Raw genomic sequence first — 19,094 nt, 5'->3', positions numbered from 1 at the left:
AGGAAGGCACTAGTTTGGAGGTGTCAAAAGCAGAGATAAAGAGATTTTAATTGTTAAGGCTCATAATCCAATTAGATCTTAGACAAGGGTTTGGCAATGTAGGCAGAGCGAAAAGGTCAAATTTGGATAAGTTTTGTAGAAAGTGGCATCAGGATTTAATCACAGACTGGAGGTGTGAGTCATGAGAGGAGATCAAGTCACAGAGAAAGCCAAGATTGGCAGGAAAGAGTCTGATTTTATTTCTGAAATTAAGACAGGTACAGAAAGGAAAGGACTTAATGAAAAATTCAGGAGCTCAGCTTTGAGTATGTGCGGTTTTAGCAATTAGTAAATTTTTAACAGAAAGATCTGAGAGGCCTGAAGTTGTTTGGGTTGATGACTCTAGGCTTAAAGATTTATTTTCTTCAGTAATTTTGATTGCTATTTGTGTGTTCGCATCCTCTCTAACAAGGAAGAATATAGATTCGTGTCACAGGGGGTGACCGAAAACTTCCATCTACACATATCTATTAGTGTAGTTCATGGTATGTGGATTCAAATTGGATTTTGAGACAAGTCGTGATGGAGAAGAAGGATGATGCAATCGGAATTAAGAAGTTGTAGCACTATAGTAGGACTTGATGGTTTCCAAGTCACACCTACCTGGGTTACTGTCTCGCATCTTAACACAGAAGTGGCTGAATGAACTAACTGTACATAGGGGAAGCAGCAAAAATTTAATCATAGAATCATAGAATCATAGAATGTTTTGGGTTCAAGGGACCCCTAGAGGTCATCTAGTCCAACCCCCCTGCAGGAGCAGGGACACTGCTAACTAGATCAGGCTGCTCAGAGCCCCGTCCAACCTGGTCTTGAATGTTTCCAGGTAATTAACTCACAGGTAATTAAAACAACTTAGAGTCATTGGACTGAAATATACTGTGCCTGAAATTTGAAGAAACTTCATTAAGAATGTGTCCGTTTTATATGTGCACCTCTGCTTTTCATCAGCTCTGCTCTGTAGACGTTAGCCACACGTAGTCTGGTAACCACGCGTCACGCCCTCCCTGCATATGAAATGCTGCGATACAGCGTTTGTACCTGGGGTTGTTCAATATCTCTCATTTAGCTCAGCTCACTGCATTTCAATCACAGTCGGGCTAAAGGAGGCCCATGAGGCTCAGTGTCCTAGTGCTCATATTTACACAGTTACTGAAATGTGGTAAATCATCTACCTGCCTGCTAACGGGGGGGTTATATATTACCTTGTACCAGGCTTTGGCTGCTCTACAAGGACACAAAAATTCATATGGCCTGGACATCTCATGCGGTATTTCACAGTTCTTTTTTTAAGACAGGCATGGAAAATGGGTCATGCTCGCATCATTTTTTCTTTAAATAATCAGTATCACTGATTTTTTTTCTTTCTTAAAGCATCCTGCCCCTATGTCTCTATACATCTGGGCATGGCAATACCTGCTGTCTCATCTCTCTTCTCATCTCCATTTGAGTTCCTTCTGCTTCAGACAGTACACAGTATATTTCATCCTACACGAGCCCCAGGTACGCCTCAAATATGACAATTACACTACACATAGGATGATTTTAATCAGCAATTTAAAAAAATAGCCACCTGTTAGGTATGATCTTTCACCTGTGTAAGAGTCCAGAGCACCGCTGCCTGCCCATTGAATAGATAACGTGGAAAATACCATTTCCACTCGAAACAGTAGAAAATCCAGAAAACCAGTTTCCACTTCCATATTATCATAGGCAGTAAGAGTTTGGGTAAGTAGATTGTGTGGTGAAATCTGTATATTTGACTTTGCATGCACAGAATTGCGTACAGGAGCCTGGTTTTGTGTCTCTGTCTTACTTCTTCTGTGCCCATGTGCCAGCTCACTACTACCTCCATCGGAAATGTGCCACCATCACCACCCTTATCACTGCTTTCTAGAGCAGGTGGCACTCCCTGGAGATCTCCAGTCTACGTAGTGTCTAGACTAAACCTGCTTTGAGATCAGCCAGACTCCCAGGCCTGCACATAAGGGCCACGGATTCTTTTTTTTTTTTTCCCCATTAACTTTTCAGTCACAAGTCAGAAACTCTGACAAAGGTGGCATGAGACCTTTAAAAATCTCCTCTGCAGAGGGAGAGGTTTGTCTCACATCCATCATTGAAGAACAGCAGAAAGAAGGAGAAAATTTTAAGTCTCATTTGCAGCCAGTGAGGGATAAGGTGATTTTCTTTTAGTAAGCTGTAGGTTAAGCCACATTATTCATGACCTGCAGCGGTTTTGCACAAAGCTGCCAGTATACAAAAAAATAGTGCTATATGATATATCCTAGCATGGATTAGTTTTGTTTAAATGTAATGGAGGGCTTTTTTTTTCCTTTCTTCTTTTTTTTTTTCCACCACAAGGCAGGGTAAGAATGCTCTGAAAGCAGTCCTTCCACAGACAAGCTATGGAAATAAAGTTTTCAATAATCTAAAATAACATGCAAATCCCGGGATCGTGAAATTTCAAAATCCAGGCAGACACTGTATGCCAGCCTGACCTGCTGGCTGTGTAGCAGCTAATCAAAAGAAGTCTTCTGCAAACCTGCTTGTGATGAATAGATAAAAAGGGGTTGGCCCACATTCAGGAATGAGACTATTTAAGCAAGATGGGGCTATGTCATGGAGTATTTTAAAACAAGTGAAAAGGAGCTCAGGCTCACTGGAAAACACAGAGCTTTGAGAATATTCAAGTTTCAGGGGTCCGCCTTTGAGCATTTAGATGAGGAGTGGACACAAGCGGTACAAATGCTGAAGTGATTTTCACTTTGATAGCAAATTGGGCAAATCACCAAATAACAGGTTACCTTGGCTGCCAGAGGAGAAATGAGACAAGCAGGTGCCACCCGCGTGCCAGCGATTTCACGGGGGGCAGGAGAAATATCTATCATAAAAGGCATGTCCGAAATAAAATAACTCCCACCAAAACCAGAGAGGTTAAACTGAGCAACTCATTTCTTAAATAAATCCATGGTTAATGTGCATTCAGGTTTGCTGGTTTAAGATCCCAAGTCAAAGTTGGAGGCAATCACACCCCAGAGCTCTAGACATGTTCATGCTTCTCTTTTCAGCTAGCGTGACCCTGGTATTTAGAGTTAATTGAAGAAGATTGTACTACATCTAAATGTTTACAGTTGAGATCAAATAGCACTGAAATTGAACGCTGATCATGTGTCTGCCAAGGATAGATTTGGCGATTAAAATTGGACATAAACATAATGTTGAGTTGGAGGAAGAAAGCTTACTCAACCCAAACGCACAAGGTTGAAAAATCCTCTTGCAAGCGAGTCCTACGGGGATGCTGCAGCATCCTCAGCCCGTTGTCATCACAGAGTTAAGAACAGGCACAAACTCGAAACCATTTGGCAAGAACAGTAATCAGACCGGTCGGGATCTGTCATCAGCATACTGGCCACTGCAAAAGAGTGATTAAATAGGAAGACACAGACAATTATCAAAGACTAATTGCTTATTGTTGCTAGAACTATATTTTAAATGTGTTTTTCTTTTTAATTGCTTTTGGAGTGAATAAAGTGTCCTTAATTCAATTGTGAAATGTTGGGGAATGGGAAGTCTGCCAGGAATCGGGCAGCTCAGAGGTCTTGCGAAAGCAATTGCCTCTTTCTGTAGCCTGTTTTCATGTTCAGCCATCCCATCCTCTGCCAACTTTCCTGTTTTCGGGTCCATGCCCCTAGGCTGGCTGAAGGTCTCTGGGTTGCTGGTACTTGCGGGAAGCTGCACCAGTTTGTTCATACCTTATCCTGAATTTTTTTTATTCATCCCTATCCAAGGGCCTTGACCCAAAGAGGACCTGAACTCGTCAGGTCCATAGGGGTTTGGGATCAGCGTGCTCTGAGTATAAGGGCACTTTCCAGGACAGGGCTAGCGGTGGTTGACAAGGTGAGATATCCATGTAATTTGAACCTGTTACAATGCAAACATCTGTACACCTCTGTGCTCTGTTACTGCAATGAATGTACGCAGGGGATGGATTTGGCTCAGTGTTGTGTCAGTATAACGACGAGTCAACGTGAGGATGTTATTCCATGTGAAGATGCTCAGGTCTGCTGTGAGGAGCAGATCTGAACCATGTGCAGAAGACTTTACACAAATAGCTGTGAGTCTCTCATGTTATTAAATAACCATTCAGCATTTTCATCATGAGAGTGACAGGGAACTCAGTTTTTATATTCATAGAAATATCTTTTGTATGGATGTATTCAGCTCTGAAAATACTGCCCTGAAAATACTGCAGGACCTCGTAACGGACACACAAATGTAAACAATGCTGTATCTATGTGTAAATAATATGCATGGATGGTTTAGAAAATGAAAGGGAACTGGTCTATGTGAGGGAGAACAAGTGGGAAGAGAGGAAACAGAAACAGTGTTTGGGTTCATATACTGGAGGAGATACATAAGCAAATTCAGGGAGCCTGTTGTCTCGACAGGATGCTACATCTTATCTGCCAGCTCCTCTAAGCAGCCGACCGAACCCCAAATAACAGGCTGCTAAAACTGTGGCTGACCTGACATGCAGCCTGAGAGGAGGGACAGGCTTGTTTGGCAACAGGCAGGATCAACTTGCCTGTAGTACAGGGTTTTTTCTCCATTCTGATCTTTCTTCCATCCACATAATATGTAAGATCAGAAACGGACAGAATTGTTCAACCTATTCCTAAATGAATGATTTTAAAAAAAAAAATAAATCTCTTTGCGTTTTTAAGTCCCTTGCAAAATCCTGAACAAACATTCTTGCAGAAGAGCATGGGGAAAAAAAAAAAAAAAATGTCCCAGACAGAATGGCTGGCCCTTTCCTTGCTCTTTTAGGGCAATTAGAAGTAAAGGTGGCCTGGGCAGACATTTTAATCAGCACTTTAGATTTGGTGAACCCAGAAAAACTGAATCATTCTACAAGACTTTCAATGCAGCGACTCTGGCTTGGGCTCTCAGTCTTTGGCTTTCTTCCACTGAAGTACCTGATGGGCATTATCTAGAGACATCAGCAGCATTGCTGCTCCTCTCCCCTCCTCAGACCATGGCTCTCCTGGTTCAGAGACTGAGATGAGTAGAACTAGTATTTTGGAACAGCTTTAACAGCATAAAAAAATGATCAATGGATTAAAATTCCCCTAACTTTCTACTGTACAGCTGAGCAAGGCTTGCTTTGCTGGGCCTGGAGATCTCTTTTAACTCTTACATGAGTTGTATTTACTCATTTGGGCATCTCTTGCCTTCGGTTTTGTTGACCTACTTGTTTGTGCAAAGCCATGCCTCTGGGAGGTGTTGGCTCGAAGTCTCAAGACAGGTTCCCAGCTGCAGCGAATGGCAGAGACCAATGCATCTGCTTCAACATCAAATTTAAAGGCAAATATCCAATGGAAATCTCCCCACTGTAAAGATGAGCACAAACACCCTGCCTTCCTCTGCAGCCTGTTTTTTAAAAATTAACCCGAGTTTGAGTGAGGAGAGTAAACATTGCTGGGATGTGCTTTTCCACTGAGATTAAACATGTATTTGTATGCGGCTTTCCTAAATTAAACTTTCACAGTGGCAAACAGGGACTTGGGTGCAGAAATGCAATTAGCCCTGACTCGCTTGACGTGCAGGTGGGACAATAAGTTGCGAGTGCTCACATGGAAACTTGACAAAGTAGCAAGAACAACTTACTGTGTGTTAACATGAGCAGAGTAAATAACACAAAATGTTAATAACGTTTGGTATTCGTTTCCAAGCTGCCCCTTTGGGTGATGTAGACAGAAGCACACCTGGCAGGTGGTGGTAAATGATGTTTTTCTTGTGGAATAGTGGTTGTCTTCCCATTAATAACATTCATTCCCTTTTCTTGAGTTTTGAGATCTTGAAAGAGAGACACTATATGAAATCTGGTGTGTTATTTTCATATCATGGTCTCCCAGCCATTGTGGTGCCAATAAGCATCACCTATCAACTGGTCAAGAAGTAGTTTTTCCAAGTAAAAGGTGAATTCATCGAGATCTTAAAAGGCTTGGCTAAGGCCATCCATGAAAAAGCAAGGCTTTCCAGTCACCCTTCGCACCCATTCTTTCTATGATCTTAAGGGTCTTTTCAAACCTAAATGATTCTGTGATTCTGTGATTCTCCTGTATCATCCTCACCCTCTATCTTCCAAAATGTGTCAAACATTTTCTCCCTTGGTGCAATAATCACTTAGAGAAGGTCCTAGAAATAAAATACCCTGCGCTTCCTCAGAGTGTGCCCGTGCCTGTCCAGGGATGCGTGGCAGAGACTGTCTTTCCTTTTTTTCATAGAATCATAGAATGGTTTGGGTTGGAAGGGACCTTTAGAGGCCACCCAGCCCAACCGCCCTGCAGTGAGCAGGGACACCGCTAACCAGATCAGGTTGCTCACAGCCCCGTCCAACCTGGCCTTGAAGGTTTCCAGGGATGGGGCCTCCACTCCCTCTCTGGGCAACCGGTTCCAGTGTTTCACCACCCTCATTGTAAAGAATTTTTTCCTTATATCCAGTCTAAATCTACCCCATTTTAATTTAAAACAATTACCCCTCGTCCTGTCACAGCTGTCCCTACTAAAAAGATTTTCCCCACCTTTCCTATAGGCCCCCTTTAGGTACTGAAAGTCCGCAATCAGGTCTCCCCACAGCCTTCTCTTCTCCAGGCTGAACATGGCTATCAAGCACTGCAGGGTAACGTTGACACCAGTGGACATGTGTAGGTAAATGAGTAGGAAAGTGGAGAGAGGGAAAAAAAAAACAAAATAAAACCCTAGCATTCTGTTGGCTTATTAAAGTGCTTTAAAAAGGATTTAACTTTTAATTAGAAGGAGGTTGCTAGGTCTTTGGCTTTTTTTGCCCTGACAGCCAGATTTTACACTTCCACCTTTTTGATGTGATTTCTATATGCTGTTCGCATCAAACTTGTTCCTTCTGATTTTCTGAAATACTGTCTATCTTGTATCTGAATCTTTGGAAGATGGAGATAGGGCCACCACTGTCTTCTGCGCTAGCGACTGTGTCTTCTGATGCAGAGCTCCTGTCTGCTGAAGCCAGTAATGATTCACTCTCACAGCAGTGGTGTGAGCAGTCTCAGCTTTTATATGCCATCTGTGTGAGTGAGCTGAATCTGCAGAAACGGGACCCTGTACACATGGCTTTTCCTCTGTTCATGGATGAAAATATTAAAGCAAATCCGTATGGTCCATGAGATGTTTTCTGTGTCAGGAAGGGAGTAAAACTGCCTGTCAAACCAAGCTGTTCTCTCTGATGAAAGGGGACTGTTTTTAAACACTCCTTTCCATAGTATTTTGCACGCCAGCCATGTCTGTTTTCTCATCTGACATCTCCTTGAGATCCTTGGCTTCAGTACTGCAAGAAGGAAGGGTGTGCTGGGAGGGAAGGAAATAATCTTTCAATATGTACACAAGCACGTGTGCACACATATGGTCTTGAATCAATCTGAAATGAATTGAATTTTTTTAGGAATACGGAAGAAAATTAATCTGGTTGAGCAGACTTAATTGCTTCCCTTTTGTTTGGATTTTCTATTTTCACATGAAGATATTGGGAAGCAATGCTCTGAGCTATTATTAGATACAAAGGTGGAGGGAGAGGGCAAAGGGTTCATTCACAATTTCTACAGCAGGGCATTGAATTTTAAAGCTAAAAGGCAAGCTGATGAGCAGCTTGAAAATAAAGATTTGTCCACTTAGCTTACTGAGTATTTCTCAAAGTTCATGCTGGTTTGGGGAGCTGGAAGACCCGCTGGCTGGAGGAACCAGGAAAGAAATTTTTTTTTGGTTTTTTTTTTTGGTTCTCAGCTTGCAGGGAGAAGCTTGAAAACATAAACTGCATTGATATAAAGTCATGAATTGATATCAATGCATTTCTTTTGAAGGAAGCAACTGGACTTCACTTCTGGGGCAGGAGGCTGGGAAGCGTACACGCACACACATTTTTGTGTTTTGAAAAATTCAAGTCCGTTAATTCCAGATAATGGGATACCATTATAACCACTACTTCACCTCCATGATCTTAGGGCAATCCTGCAAGAAGCAATTTGATCATGCTGGGCAGGAAAGCCCATAATGTTAGAGTGTGCTACTGCAAAAGAAATCCAATGCCAAACAGGTTTTTGAGCCCTTTCCTAAAATGCAGTGGTGGTTATAACTTCCTTTCACAGAATCACAGCATGCTTGAGGTTGGCAGGGACTTCTGGAGGTCATCCAGTCCAACTCCCTGCTTGAGCAGGGCCACCTAGAGCCAGTTGCCCAGGACTATGTCCAGATGGCTTTTGAACATCTCCAAGGATGGAGACTCTACAACCTCCCTGGGCAACCTGTGTCACTGCTTGGTCACCCCCACAGGAAAAAAGTGTTTACTGGTGTTCAGAGGGAACCTCCTGTGTTTCAGTTTGTGCCCATTGCTTCTGGTCCTGTCACTGGGCACCACTGAAAAGAGCCTGGCTCTGTCTTCTTCACACCCTCCCTTCAGGTATTTATATACATTGATAAGATTCTCCCAGTGCCTTCTCTTCTCTAGGCTGAACAGTTCCAGCTCCCTCAGAACTTTCTCATAGGAGAGATGCTCCAGTCCCTTAATCCTCTTCATGGCCTTTCATTGGCCTTTCTCCAGTATGTCCATGTCTCCTTTGTACTGAGGAGCCCAGAACCAGACATAGTACTCCTGGTGTAGCCTCACCAGTGCTCTTGTTGACAAAAACTGGGCATCTCCTTTGGAAAGGAAATCTTTGGCACGGGGACTGTTCCAACTGGGACACCAGCACGGGTTTTGGATAGCTGCAGCTCGAGCACTGTGGGTCTCACTCTGCCAAGACTCGTGTATCTGGGACTTGCTGCTGCATTTGGGCAGCTTTGCTCAAGGAGGGGTTTGCATCTGGGTAGTTCAGCTTTGCTGACCTGACCTCTGGAATAAATGTCCCTTTCTGAACTTGTTTCTTCTTTGGCTCTAGCTTCCCCCCCTACTCCCCACCCCCACCAGCTTGCTGTGCTAAGGCTTGTTCAATTTGCCAGGCTAAAGGGCATCAGGAGAACATGCATCATTTTGTAGTTTTTCAGCTAAGGCAGCAAAACAAAAATAAGTAAAAAAACCCACAACCTACTCTGGTGTAAAATGTTTTTTTTTTTTTTCTGTGAAAGCTCCTGAAGCATAAAAATAGTGTCGTGAAGAGGGGATATTACTAATGTAAAACCAATGCTGTTGGCAGGGGAATAATATGCTGTATGTCGTAAGGCAAGCGACTGAGGAGGAGCTGGAGTGATCGAAATGCCTCATGGGTGTATGAGATTGTGGGGATAGGTATTCACACAGAGGATGCTTTCTTACACGTGCCCAGGGCTTTCTCTTATCTCTGAACATGAACCCATAGCGCAATAGAAATGTTCCTGTGTTAATAGTGCATCGGAGATAACCCTCATCTGAAAAATACAGGAATACGGCACAACTGGGAACCCTTTCAGAGCAGGGAATTGGACTAGCAATTTCATAGTGTGTTGGTAATGAAACATTTTGGTTCTGTATAAGCAAATGGGCAAGGTTAGTGGCCACATTACTCTGGCTGTCATTGTCCCAGCAGTAACCAATTTAGAGGCTTTGTATTTTCTGCTATCCCAGGAAGGGAAAGAAAAGTAGAAAGCTAAAAATAGAAAATCCAGAATGAATTAAAGCGCAAAGAGTGAACAAGCTCGTAAGTACTGCTGTATAATTTTAAAATCCCTTTTTTCTTTATAATCTGGACTTTAATATATGTATTACATTGCACATTCTGGCAGTGTCTGTCCTGCTCCAAAAGGTCACCTCCATGCAGGAGGATTTATTCTGGCTGTGGCATGTGAACACGGGCATCCAGCCTTGGATCTATCTAGCTACCATTTGTATTTATGATTCCTGTTTGTATTTCCCTGCACCAAATGCTGTTGATTTGCAGGAGAAGCATGAGAAGTTGTCTGTGGCTTTGGCCTGCAAGAGAGGAGGTTAAAAAGATACCTTCGAGTGCTTGTGTATAGATCATAACTGGGTTTTTTCACAGCTTTTTCAACAGCTGTGGACAGACATCAGACCTTCTCAAAGTGGTTGTTGCAACACTACCCTACACAACACTGCAGCGTTGGGTTGTCTTTCTGAAGGTTAACCATCATGCACTCTTGGTTTCATTTAGGTTACTTTTCCTTATTAAGTTTCTTATCAAGATGAATAGTTTCTAAAGCGGGAGTCCAACATAAGTGGAATCATTTTCTTGATTTGCAGATATCCTCGTCGACGGCAAGCTTTGTGACTGTGATATCGTGGTGGACTGCAAAGTCGGGGACCCCATCCCGCTGGAGGTGAAGCTGACCAACCGGAGCAAACACAGTGTGGGGCCCTTCGCTCTCACCGTGACGCCCTACCAAGATTATCAAAATGGGGTGCACAACTATGAGCTGCAAGATGCCATCACCTTTGTGGGATCCAACACCTTCTACATCGATTCAGTAAGTCTTCCTATCAAATTGCTCATGGTTCTGGACAACACGCATTTACGGAAAAGGGCTTCATTATTCAATTGTGCATTTTCAGGCAGACTAACTTCTGGAAAGCGCCACGGTTATGGCAGCTATTACTAAAGGTGCTGATAGGTTTGAAGATATGATCATCTCTCTGACACGGTTTAAGGCTGTAATTTCCTATCATGTAAATCTATCAGAGACAGTAACTTTTGGTCACTCCAGATCTGACTAAATGTGAATGGGTAACCTAGATAAGATGTTTAATACCATATTGCCAGCCCCTTAAGCCATCCAGTGCAGCCTGCAGTAATAGATTTTAAGTAACTTTTTCTCTTTAGTCCATAAGAAATATTCCCCAGGCTGAGCCAAGGAACTCAGCAAATCAGTTTTAGTCAGGTCCTGAGGAAATGCAACAGACTGCAAAAAGAAAATGCTAAACATTAATGACCAATATAATGAGCTGGTTCATTTCCTTGTCGCTTAGCACACTCTTACAAAACCATAAAGAAAAATAGAAAACATACTTAAAATGGGACCAAAAATTCCCTTTTTAGAACAATTGAGATTTGGGGTTTTCTCTCAAATTCTTCTTTAAAAAATTCAAGTCTAGGAGCTTTTTGCTTCTAAGGCAAGACACTGAAGATACAGATACAACTACTTTCTCCTGCATCCTTTCCCTAAAAACAGCAACAACAAAAAAAAAAACAGGAAAGAAAACCATACAGACAGTACCGCAGAGTAGAATAAGTAGTATTTCTGGTAACTTATAAAATAAACATGAAGAAGAGGGTGAGTGTTTGGGATAGTGCTTAGGACCTTTGCTTAGGTCAGCTTTTTAGATAGCTGATAAAATGTACCTGTCAAAACTGAATATTTAAGTGAACCTTAGTGAGAAGAAAATTAAAGGTTAACCACAGGGATAGTCACCATGCGTATTTTTCAATTACACATCACGGGGAAAGAAATATTTCCAAAAGCTAATGAGCATGGAATACACCATCAACTTGAATTTTAATGGGGGCTAACTATATTCTTAGCTGAATAATTTAAATATGTCAACAGAAATAATCAAGAGATGGCTTTCTTTGACTCTCTTTCTGACAATGTGGATTTTTTAATCAGAGTGGCAGCGTTTGGATGCCCAGCTGCCGAAGGGCCTGACCCTCTGGGCTAATGAGGGAAAAGGGAGATGTCAGTGTGATGTATTCTTACCTTCTGATTGAGTCTCCTACAGGGCAAGAAGTCAGGAGGTCACATCTCTTGTGCCCGCCCAGGCAGCCTTCTCATACGTTACGGTCCCCGCTTTTGCCCCGTTGTTCAGTATTGTGACATTTCTCCTGTAAACACAGTCCCCAGTAAGTTAAAAATAGAGTTGTTTTCTGTTATTTGCCCTCCTTTTCATCCGAAAAGGTGAAATGAAGAAAATGTCGACTCTTAGACAAGAAGACAATAATTTCATGGTATGTAGTATTGGTACTTGTCCTACACAGGCTCCCGGAGAAAATGCTTAGTCATATTTCTTTGAGCCATAGAGTCCTGATCATGGAAGAAAATTCTTCAAACAGTGTATCTAATGCTGTCAGAGGCTCTTTCATCCCCTGTAATAACTAATTCAGTAATGGAAAAAAAAAGATTTCAGAAAGGCACACCTGTTTGGGGGACAAGAAGAAAGTCCTGGTTTGTTCATTTGATGCTTCAGGGAAGAACCAACACACTCAGAATTGTGTTCGTGCTTTGAGTTTGGCAGAAACTCAGACAGAAGCTGGTTAAGAAACCGAAGAAGTTCATAGTTGGGTGAGATGAAAGAGAATCAGAGTTTTTCTTTTTTGTAAGTGAAAGCTGAGACACTGGATCCAATTCCCTGCTGGTGTAACTCAGTGCTGCTCTGTCGAAGCTAGTAAACATGTGCCCATTATTTTTTATAAACTGAGGTCATGGGCACACAATTATTTTCCTTGTTTAATGGAGGTGGCATGAGATGCTACCATTTCCCGGCTGCTTGTTTCTGCCCCTCTGCAGGAGGATGCTCCCCTCTTCCCAGCAGACCCAGCGGAAGAGATGGTGTGAGCATTTGTTTTCGTGCAAAGTTGGCCAGTTTAGCAAAAACTACGTTCATCAGCAGTTTAAGCTAATTGGGCTGATTTTACACTGACACTGGCAAGGAGGTGGTGACATGATTTATTACACTGCCGAGCTGGGTGGGAGGAAGGATGGAGAACTAGTGTATGGTTTGGCATATCAGTAGTGTATGGTCAAGAACAAGCAGGAGCATCAGGTGTTAGAGAAGATGCTTTTCACGGCCTGAAAATTTGGTCTGTCATCATGCTGATGCAGAAACTACAACATTATTGGTGCTCAACTGAATGTGATTTCTTTCAGGGAAAAAAAAACCCAAACCCCAAGCCCTCTCTGCTTTCCTAAATGCTAATTTCATACTAAGCCCAATGCTCAGCAAATCACAGTTACTTTTGTTTCCAGACCAAAAAGTTTCAAATCAGTTTCTGCTGCTATCTGGAAGACCGGGGATATATACAGGAATGTAGGAATTCGCAGTATGAATATAAATTGTTTAAAGGGTAAAAGTCATAGGATTTTGTATTTCTTTTTCTTGTGGCTTGAAGTCTAGGTTAGATAATTTATCTTGGAAGTAACGTATCAAGTGCTTATTCACCTTTTTGTGCTGTTACTTCAAGTCAATGCAGCAGGTCTGTGTCACAAAGTCTCTGCTGGGATATACTTCAAAAATCAAATTCTTTTACTGAAAATTTTAAAGGATATTGAGATATTGCCATGCATTTTAAATTAAGAAAAATCTTTTTTTTTAAGCACAACTTCTAATTCATTTAACCTTACCTTTCTATGTCTGTATTTAACAGAAGTAGTGATTTCTTCAGTTATCACTTAGATAGTAGACATTGTTCAGTGTGGGCTTTTGAAACATGAGGTAATATGGTGGACAGCCATTTAAATACGTTGCATTGATTTGTTTTTTATCTCACTTCACAACCTGAAGTTTAGCTTTAGCCACATTATTAAAAATTCTGACTTCTTACCAATGCTTTTTTTTTGACTGATTAGTTGATCAGACAGAGTTGCTTCCTGCCAAATTAGAAACAAAAAAAAAAGTTCTATGGAGGTTCTTGTAGCAATTCATCTTTCCTTGTCATTCCTTCTTTTGACATTGCTGTTCTCAAGCAAGTTTTTTTCCTGTGTGTGTTATCACGCGCTAGCTCGAGCGATTGGTAGTGGGAGATGAGAAGAAATTAGTAGATGGTCATTTTGAATCAGCTCAGAATCTATGATGAACATTTGCTCACTTCTGGTAGGTCCTCCATGGCCCATCTGGAACAAATTCGTTTTCTTGGCACTGTTTTACTTGCACTGTAAACTCTTTGGGGCAGCGAACAGTAGCTGGCATTAGCCCTAATCTCCAACTGAGCTCCGTAAGTACTACAGGAGTATAAATAAGTAGTAATTAGTTCTAAGCAATCGCAGTCCCACATGGTAGCCTGAATCAGGGAAGGATTAGGATGGAGCTAGAAACTTAATTTTTCTTCTATCTCAGTGAAACAGAGGAGTAATGTGGGTTGTTTTTTTTTTTTTTTCTAGATTCTTCAGTCTTTTTTTTTCTGGGGTAGAAGCTTCCCATCTTTGGTTTCCATGTTTTGGTGGAATTTCAGTAAAATCTGTTCCACCTCGACTCAACTCAGCAAGCATGTGTTCAACAGCATCCCAGATCAGCACAATATCCAAGCACATATCTAGGTGGTGACACTACCAGACCTGTGTGCTGCTAGACTGAATGACAATACCAATTTGGTCTGGATCAAGCACGAGTGTGTGATCTTCATGTTTCTTGTAGGTTAGCTGGATTGTGCATTGCAGCCAGTGGGATGGTATGAACTGTCAGTTATGGCAGGAAATATCTGACTTGTGTACGCACCTGAACAAGTCGCCCTGAGCTCCCTTCGCAGGCAGTGGAGAGCTAGTCAGCGGGGTTGATGGAGTTTAGGGGATATTTTACCTCATTCTACATTTGATCAGCTGAATCCTTGTGTTGAACAGCTGGCTTGGATGTGGACATCCACTTTACAAACATTTGGGTGGATTCAGTTCCAGACTGAGACATCTGAATGAGTAGGTGTTACCATGGATGCTGGCCAGCTAAGCTCCCATTAGTCAATGGAGATGGAGTTTGCAGCTGGTAGAACCTGGCTTAGTCTAACATAGACACCAGGGGTAAGTAGGTGTCTACCACCATTTAGGTGCCATGGGTGTCCCACCTGGCCTCCACCTACTTTCAGAAATCATCCTGTAAATCATCCTGTAAATCCTGCCAGCCCTGTGCAGATGTCTCAGTGCCTCAGGTCATCTCAAATGTCATGAGCTGCCTATGTTTAGGCAACTGTATCCTGACTCTATAGGCTGGCCAGTTTGACCATTCTGTGTTTGCTCCACTGGCTGCATTGACTAGATGTCTGCTTACTGTAGTAGGAGCTTGGATACCTCGTGTGCAAAGGGACACCTAAATGTAGGTGGTTTAACCTCAAAATTAGTCCTGCGCCCAGTATACTGATTGGGTTGGACCTGGCCCTCTACTGACCTGACTGCTGATGATGTACTTGTGGTCTTCTGGGAATGTCTGTAGGCAGCCCCACTAGAAAGGCAGCCTTATTTTCCAAAATTAGTTACTATTTTGGAAGAAACTTCTTGTAACTTCTGCAGAGCCACTTGCATCTCAACAGCGCAAAGGTTTCAAGCTACTTTTACTTCCCTGTTTCTTCCCTAAACCACAACTCTTGATTATAGCACTGGTTGTACAAGTGGTCATACAGATGTGGACAGTCCCCAAACCAGGAACGTTGTTGTCTGGTCTGTGTATACTGCACAGAGGGAGAAGGGCTGCAGGCAGAACTGGGCACATACCACTACCTGCCTCTCTGGCTCTTCTCACTTAGAAAGCGATGACTGGTGCAGGGACTTGTGCTGTAAAGGCAGCAGGAACGAGCAGCCATGTAGGCAGAACTTCAAATGAGTGAAAAGGCTGTGTTGATGCTGATGTGCTTGCAGCCACCTTCCTCCTTGTCAAGGTTTCTGATCAATGCTGTTACAGATATGCATGGTGCAGCTAGATTAAGAAAAATGGACTGGGGGCTTGAAAAAGGTATGGGTCCTGAGGAGGCTTCATTTGCTGTTTGCCTCCACCCATTACTTCCATTAGTGCCTGCCCCTGTCCTTCTCTGGATGCAAGTCCGCATCATTTCCAGTGAGGCAGAAATAAGGCAGGCAGCCCTGGGAGGAGTAGAAGGAAGCAAGAGGGGAGACTGCTTGATGTTGTTCTGCATGTCCAGACACAATGCCAGAGGGCAAGAACTTGTACCCAGTGAGGAGGGGAGATGCCAAGGACAAGGGTCAGGAGAACAGCTGTGGCTGCTCTGAACACTCACGTGGATGATACGGTGCTGATACAAGGTTGGTGTAGGTCAGCAAAAGTGCTCAGCATGAAAGCCAAGGGCAGCCTGGGCTCTGCCAGCTCTGGTGATGCTGCCGCTTGTGAATAGCCAGGCCCTGTGCAGGAGCAGCACTTTAGGGAGGTTCAGCAAAGAAGCCTGATACCCCAGAGGACTATACAGAGTGCATATCTGCTGGCTAAAGGACCCAGCAGTGAAGGTCCAAAAAAAACTAGAAAAGGAGAAAGCAGAAACAAACAGCTCATTCCCCTCACATCTGAAAGCTACAGAGAACCTTCCTCACTGGAGGTGGTGGCAGGCAATTTTCAGCTCTCTGGCATATTCTTGAGGTGCCTCACACCCCTGGAAACTTTTTCTAGTAGTTTGTCTCCTCCCTCTCCCCCATCATGGTCCAGTCATCATCCTTGTTCCAAGCTTCCTATGCAATGGCAAGATGCCCTTCAGCAAAGAGTGTCCATAGACACTTTCATAGTTAATACCCAATTGTGATGTCCCAGTTTACCATATGACCAAATTTTTTATAGTAGGCAAGAATCCTGATAACCTGTCTTGGAGACTCGATCTCATCCCTTCACTGTTCCAGGTGGTAATGTCCCATCAGTTCCTAGTGATGTCCTTTGTGAAGGTTTTCTCCCCCAAATCAAATCCAGCCCATCTGGACAGCTCAGCGCTTCTGGATCCAACACCAGAGTTTCTGTTGTGGTTGGGCTTGGGTCTCAGTTTGGCTGACCAGTGGTATGCCATGCTGCCGTTTGGAATCAACACTGGACTCTGTAACATGATGGACACTGAGGTGTTTGGAGATGAGCAAAGAAAGGCCCATTACCAATAAGTATTCAAGTAAAAAAGAAAACACATGGGCACAGGCCTACCCGTGAAAGTAGGGATGACCCCATGAGTATATCCTGAGTTGATGGTTTCAGGGTCCAGAGAGAAGAAAGGAACTCGTAAGATCATCTTGGCTGAGGGAAGACCAGTACTGAGGAGCATCAGGTGCCCTTTATTGGGTCTTTTCAGATGGGATGAAATTGCCTTTTCACAACTTTTTTAATAAATTCCATCCAATGGAATGGCCTTGTGCTGATTCCGTGTTTTGCATCTGCAGCAATTTTAACCCAGTTCTGAGTTTCACATCTTGTGAAAGCAGATATTAATTCAAACATTATCACATGCTGAACAGTCGCAGGATTGTTAAAAGTCAGAAATTACTGAAGTGTCTTGCTGAAATGATGGACTGAGGTATATTATTTGTGGTAAAGACAGGGAACGTAGATTGTTTGATGATGAAGGGGGATGTATAAATGTAGAAACAGTGTGAACTCTGTGTTTAATTTGGATGTTAAATCAGGGTGGCTACTTTTCATGGGATGTTTCTTGCTAAACTTAATTATTTCAATGATAGTGAATATTAAAGATTCCTGATTAGAATTTGCAGTCAGATTGTGTCTGAATAATCAGTGGGGATGAATTTAGTTATTGCTAAGTAGTTAAATGGTGTTTGACCATGTGTTTAACATGAGTTCAGAGACACTGATTTAGACCTTTAATATAGATGTTGATAAATGCAGTCTAAGGAAAGATTTTGGGTGAACTCTGCCTTAAACCAGCTCTGTTTGGAATCAGTGACTCCTGAAGATCTGTATTCTGGTTTGAGCTGTGCCGCAACTTTGCTGCATGAGTGTATAATGCAGGACTTAATTTTCAATGCTCCAGTTTTACCATTGCTACAATAGGTACAAGATCTTTACTCCTTACACCTGTAAAGGCAATATTGAGATGTGAATCTAGAGTCCTTTGAGATCATTTGAAGGAGCTACTGAATTGCAAAGTGCAATTATTTTGTTTTGTTGCTGGTTTGATTATACTGATTTTCACATTCTCTTTTCCAGGTGAAGCCAACCAAAGACTCTGTGTACTTTGGAGCACTTCTCTTTCTCTACACAGGTGATTTCTACCTGAATATTAAGTTCCATGAAGACAACTGCAGCAGGGAGCTGCCCCTCTCCTGGTTCTGCCTTCCTAGTGTCCACATCCGTGCTATGGAGCCTGTGGCCCCAACTAAGCTGTAAATGTACTGTGTGCTATTTGATTAACCACAGTGCACAGAAATGCTTGGCACATCCTCGGCTTGACCCTGGCTTGTTTCTGTCCAACCCCAGGCCACAGTCCCTACTTTGGAGGAACAGCTGAACACTTTCTGAATTGGCTGATAGTCATTTGGGCAGCTGCTTTAGCTAATTTCAGAGGGAGAGAGAGATTATATCTATGCTAGAGTTTTCATCTGTTTCCAAAAAGCCTTTGAAACTGCTAATATATGCATTATACTTTCATATGCTCTATTGATATCCATGGGTTTGAAAGGGTCTCGAGGGCTGAATTTAAGAGGGCTGAATTTAACCATGTGTTTGGGTCTCGATTCAAACTTGGATAATCCTGTTTTAGCATTTTTCAATAGGAGTTGTATATCCATATGAAATTCCTCCTGGCTTATGCTGGACCCATGGCATGTACCTTTGAGGTGGAGTTCTCTCTTAGATTTTTTCACAGGCTTGTTCTTGTTCACTTGTTTGCTGAGTATTGGGTGTCTCTGGTAGTAAATAGCAGTAGTGACGCTTTTGTCCTGTGTTACTGAAAGTAAGAATAGCAAATGTGCCTCTGGTTTCTCTTCATCCCATGAGCCCAGTGCCGCTCGGTCCTGGTAAATTCACTGCTTTTAGTTTGGTAGATCTATGAACAAAATATTAAAGAAGGCAGTGAAGAGCTAAAGAGTTTTGTCCTTGAGAAAGGAAATAAGCCAACTTTGGGGTTGCCTGGGGCTTGCCTGTGAATTTGGGCTTTCAGAGTTCTTTTTTATACAATCACAGTCGCTTGAAAAGTTTGCGGACACTTGAAGAGCCACCAGAATTAATCATCTGGTCATTACTATCACTTTGCAAGAGTTTTTGCAAACTCTTCTGATCAGATTTTTCATGCTAATAGACTGGGCTTGATTATGTCGTTGGGTTTTTTCCTTTTTTTTTTTTTTAGAATGTTTAACTTTAATTATTAGGCAATTAAGGCCATGGCATTCCTAACCATAAACATATT

General features: G+C 42.5%; 1 protein-coding gene across 1 annotated transcript in view; it reads left to right on the top strand.

Moving 5' to 3' along the window:
* The window catches only part of LOC118452099 (trafficking protein particle complex subunit 9-like), a 48,242-nt gene extending 29,166 nt beyond the window's left edge, over positions 1-19,076 (top strand). Inside the window, exons 2-3 of the mRNA XM_035892612.1 lie at positions 10,298-10,521; positions 17,897-19,076. Of these exons, the coding sequence (XP_035748505.1) occupies positions 10,298-10,521; positions 17,897-18,076 (404 nt within the window). The 3' untranslated portion in view covers positions 18,077-19,076. The remainder of the gene's footprint in view (positions 1-10,297; positions 10,522-17,896) is intronic.
* The last annotated feature ends 18 nt before the right edge of the window (positions 19,077-19,094 follow it).

Source organism: Egretta garzetta, unplaced genomic scaffold (genome assembly GCF_000687185.1).
Source record: "Egretta garzetta isolate BGI_Z169 unplaced genomic scaffold, ASM68718v1 scaffold74, whole genome shotgun sequence".
Taxonomy (NCBI): domain Eukaryota; kingdom Metazoa; phylum Chordata; class Aves; order Pelecaniformes; family Ardeidae; genus Egretta; species Egretta garzetta.
Note: the sequence above shows the minus strand (reverse complement) of the source record. Positions and strands in the feature narration are given on the sequence as shown.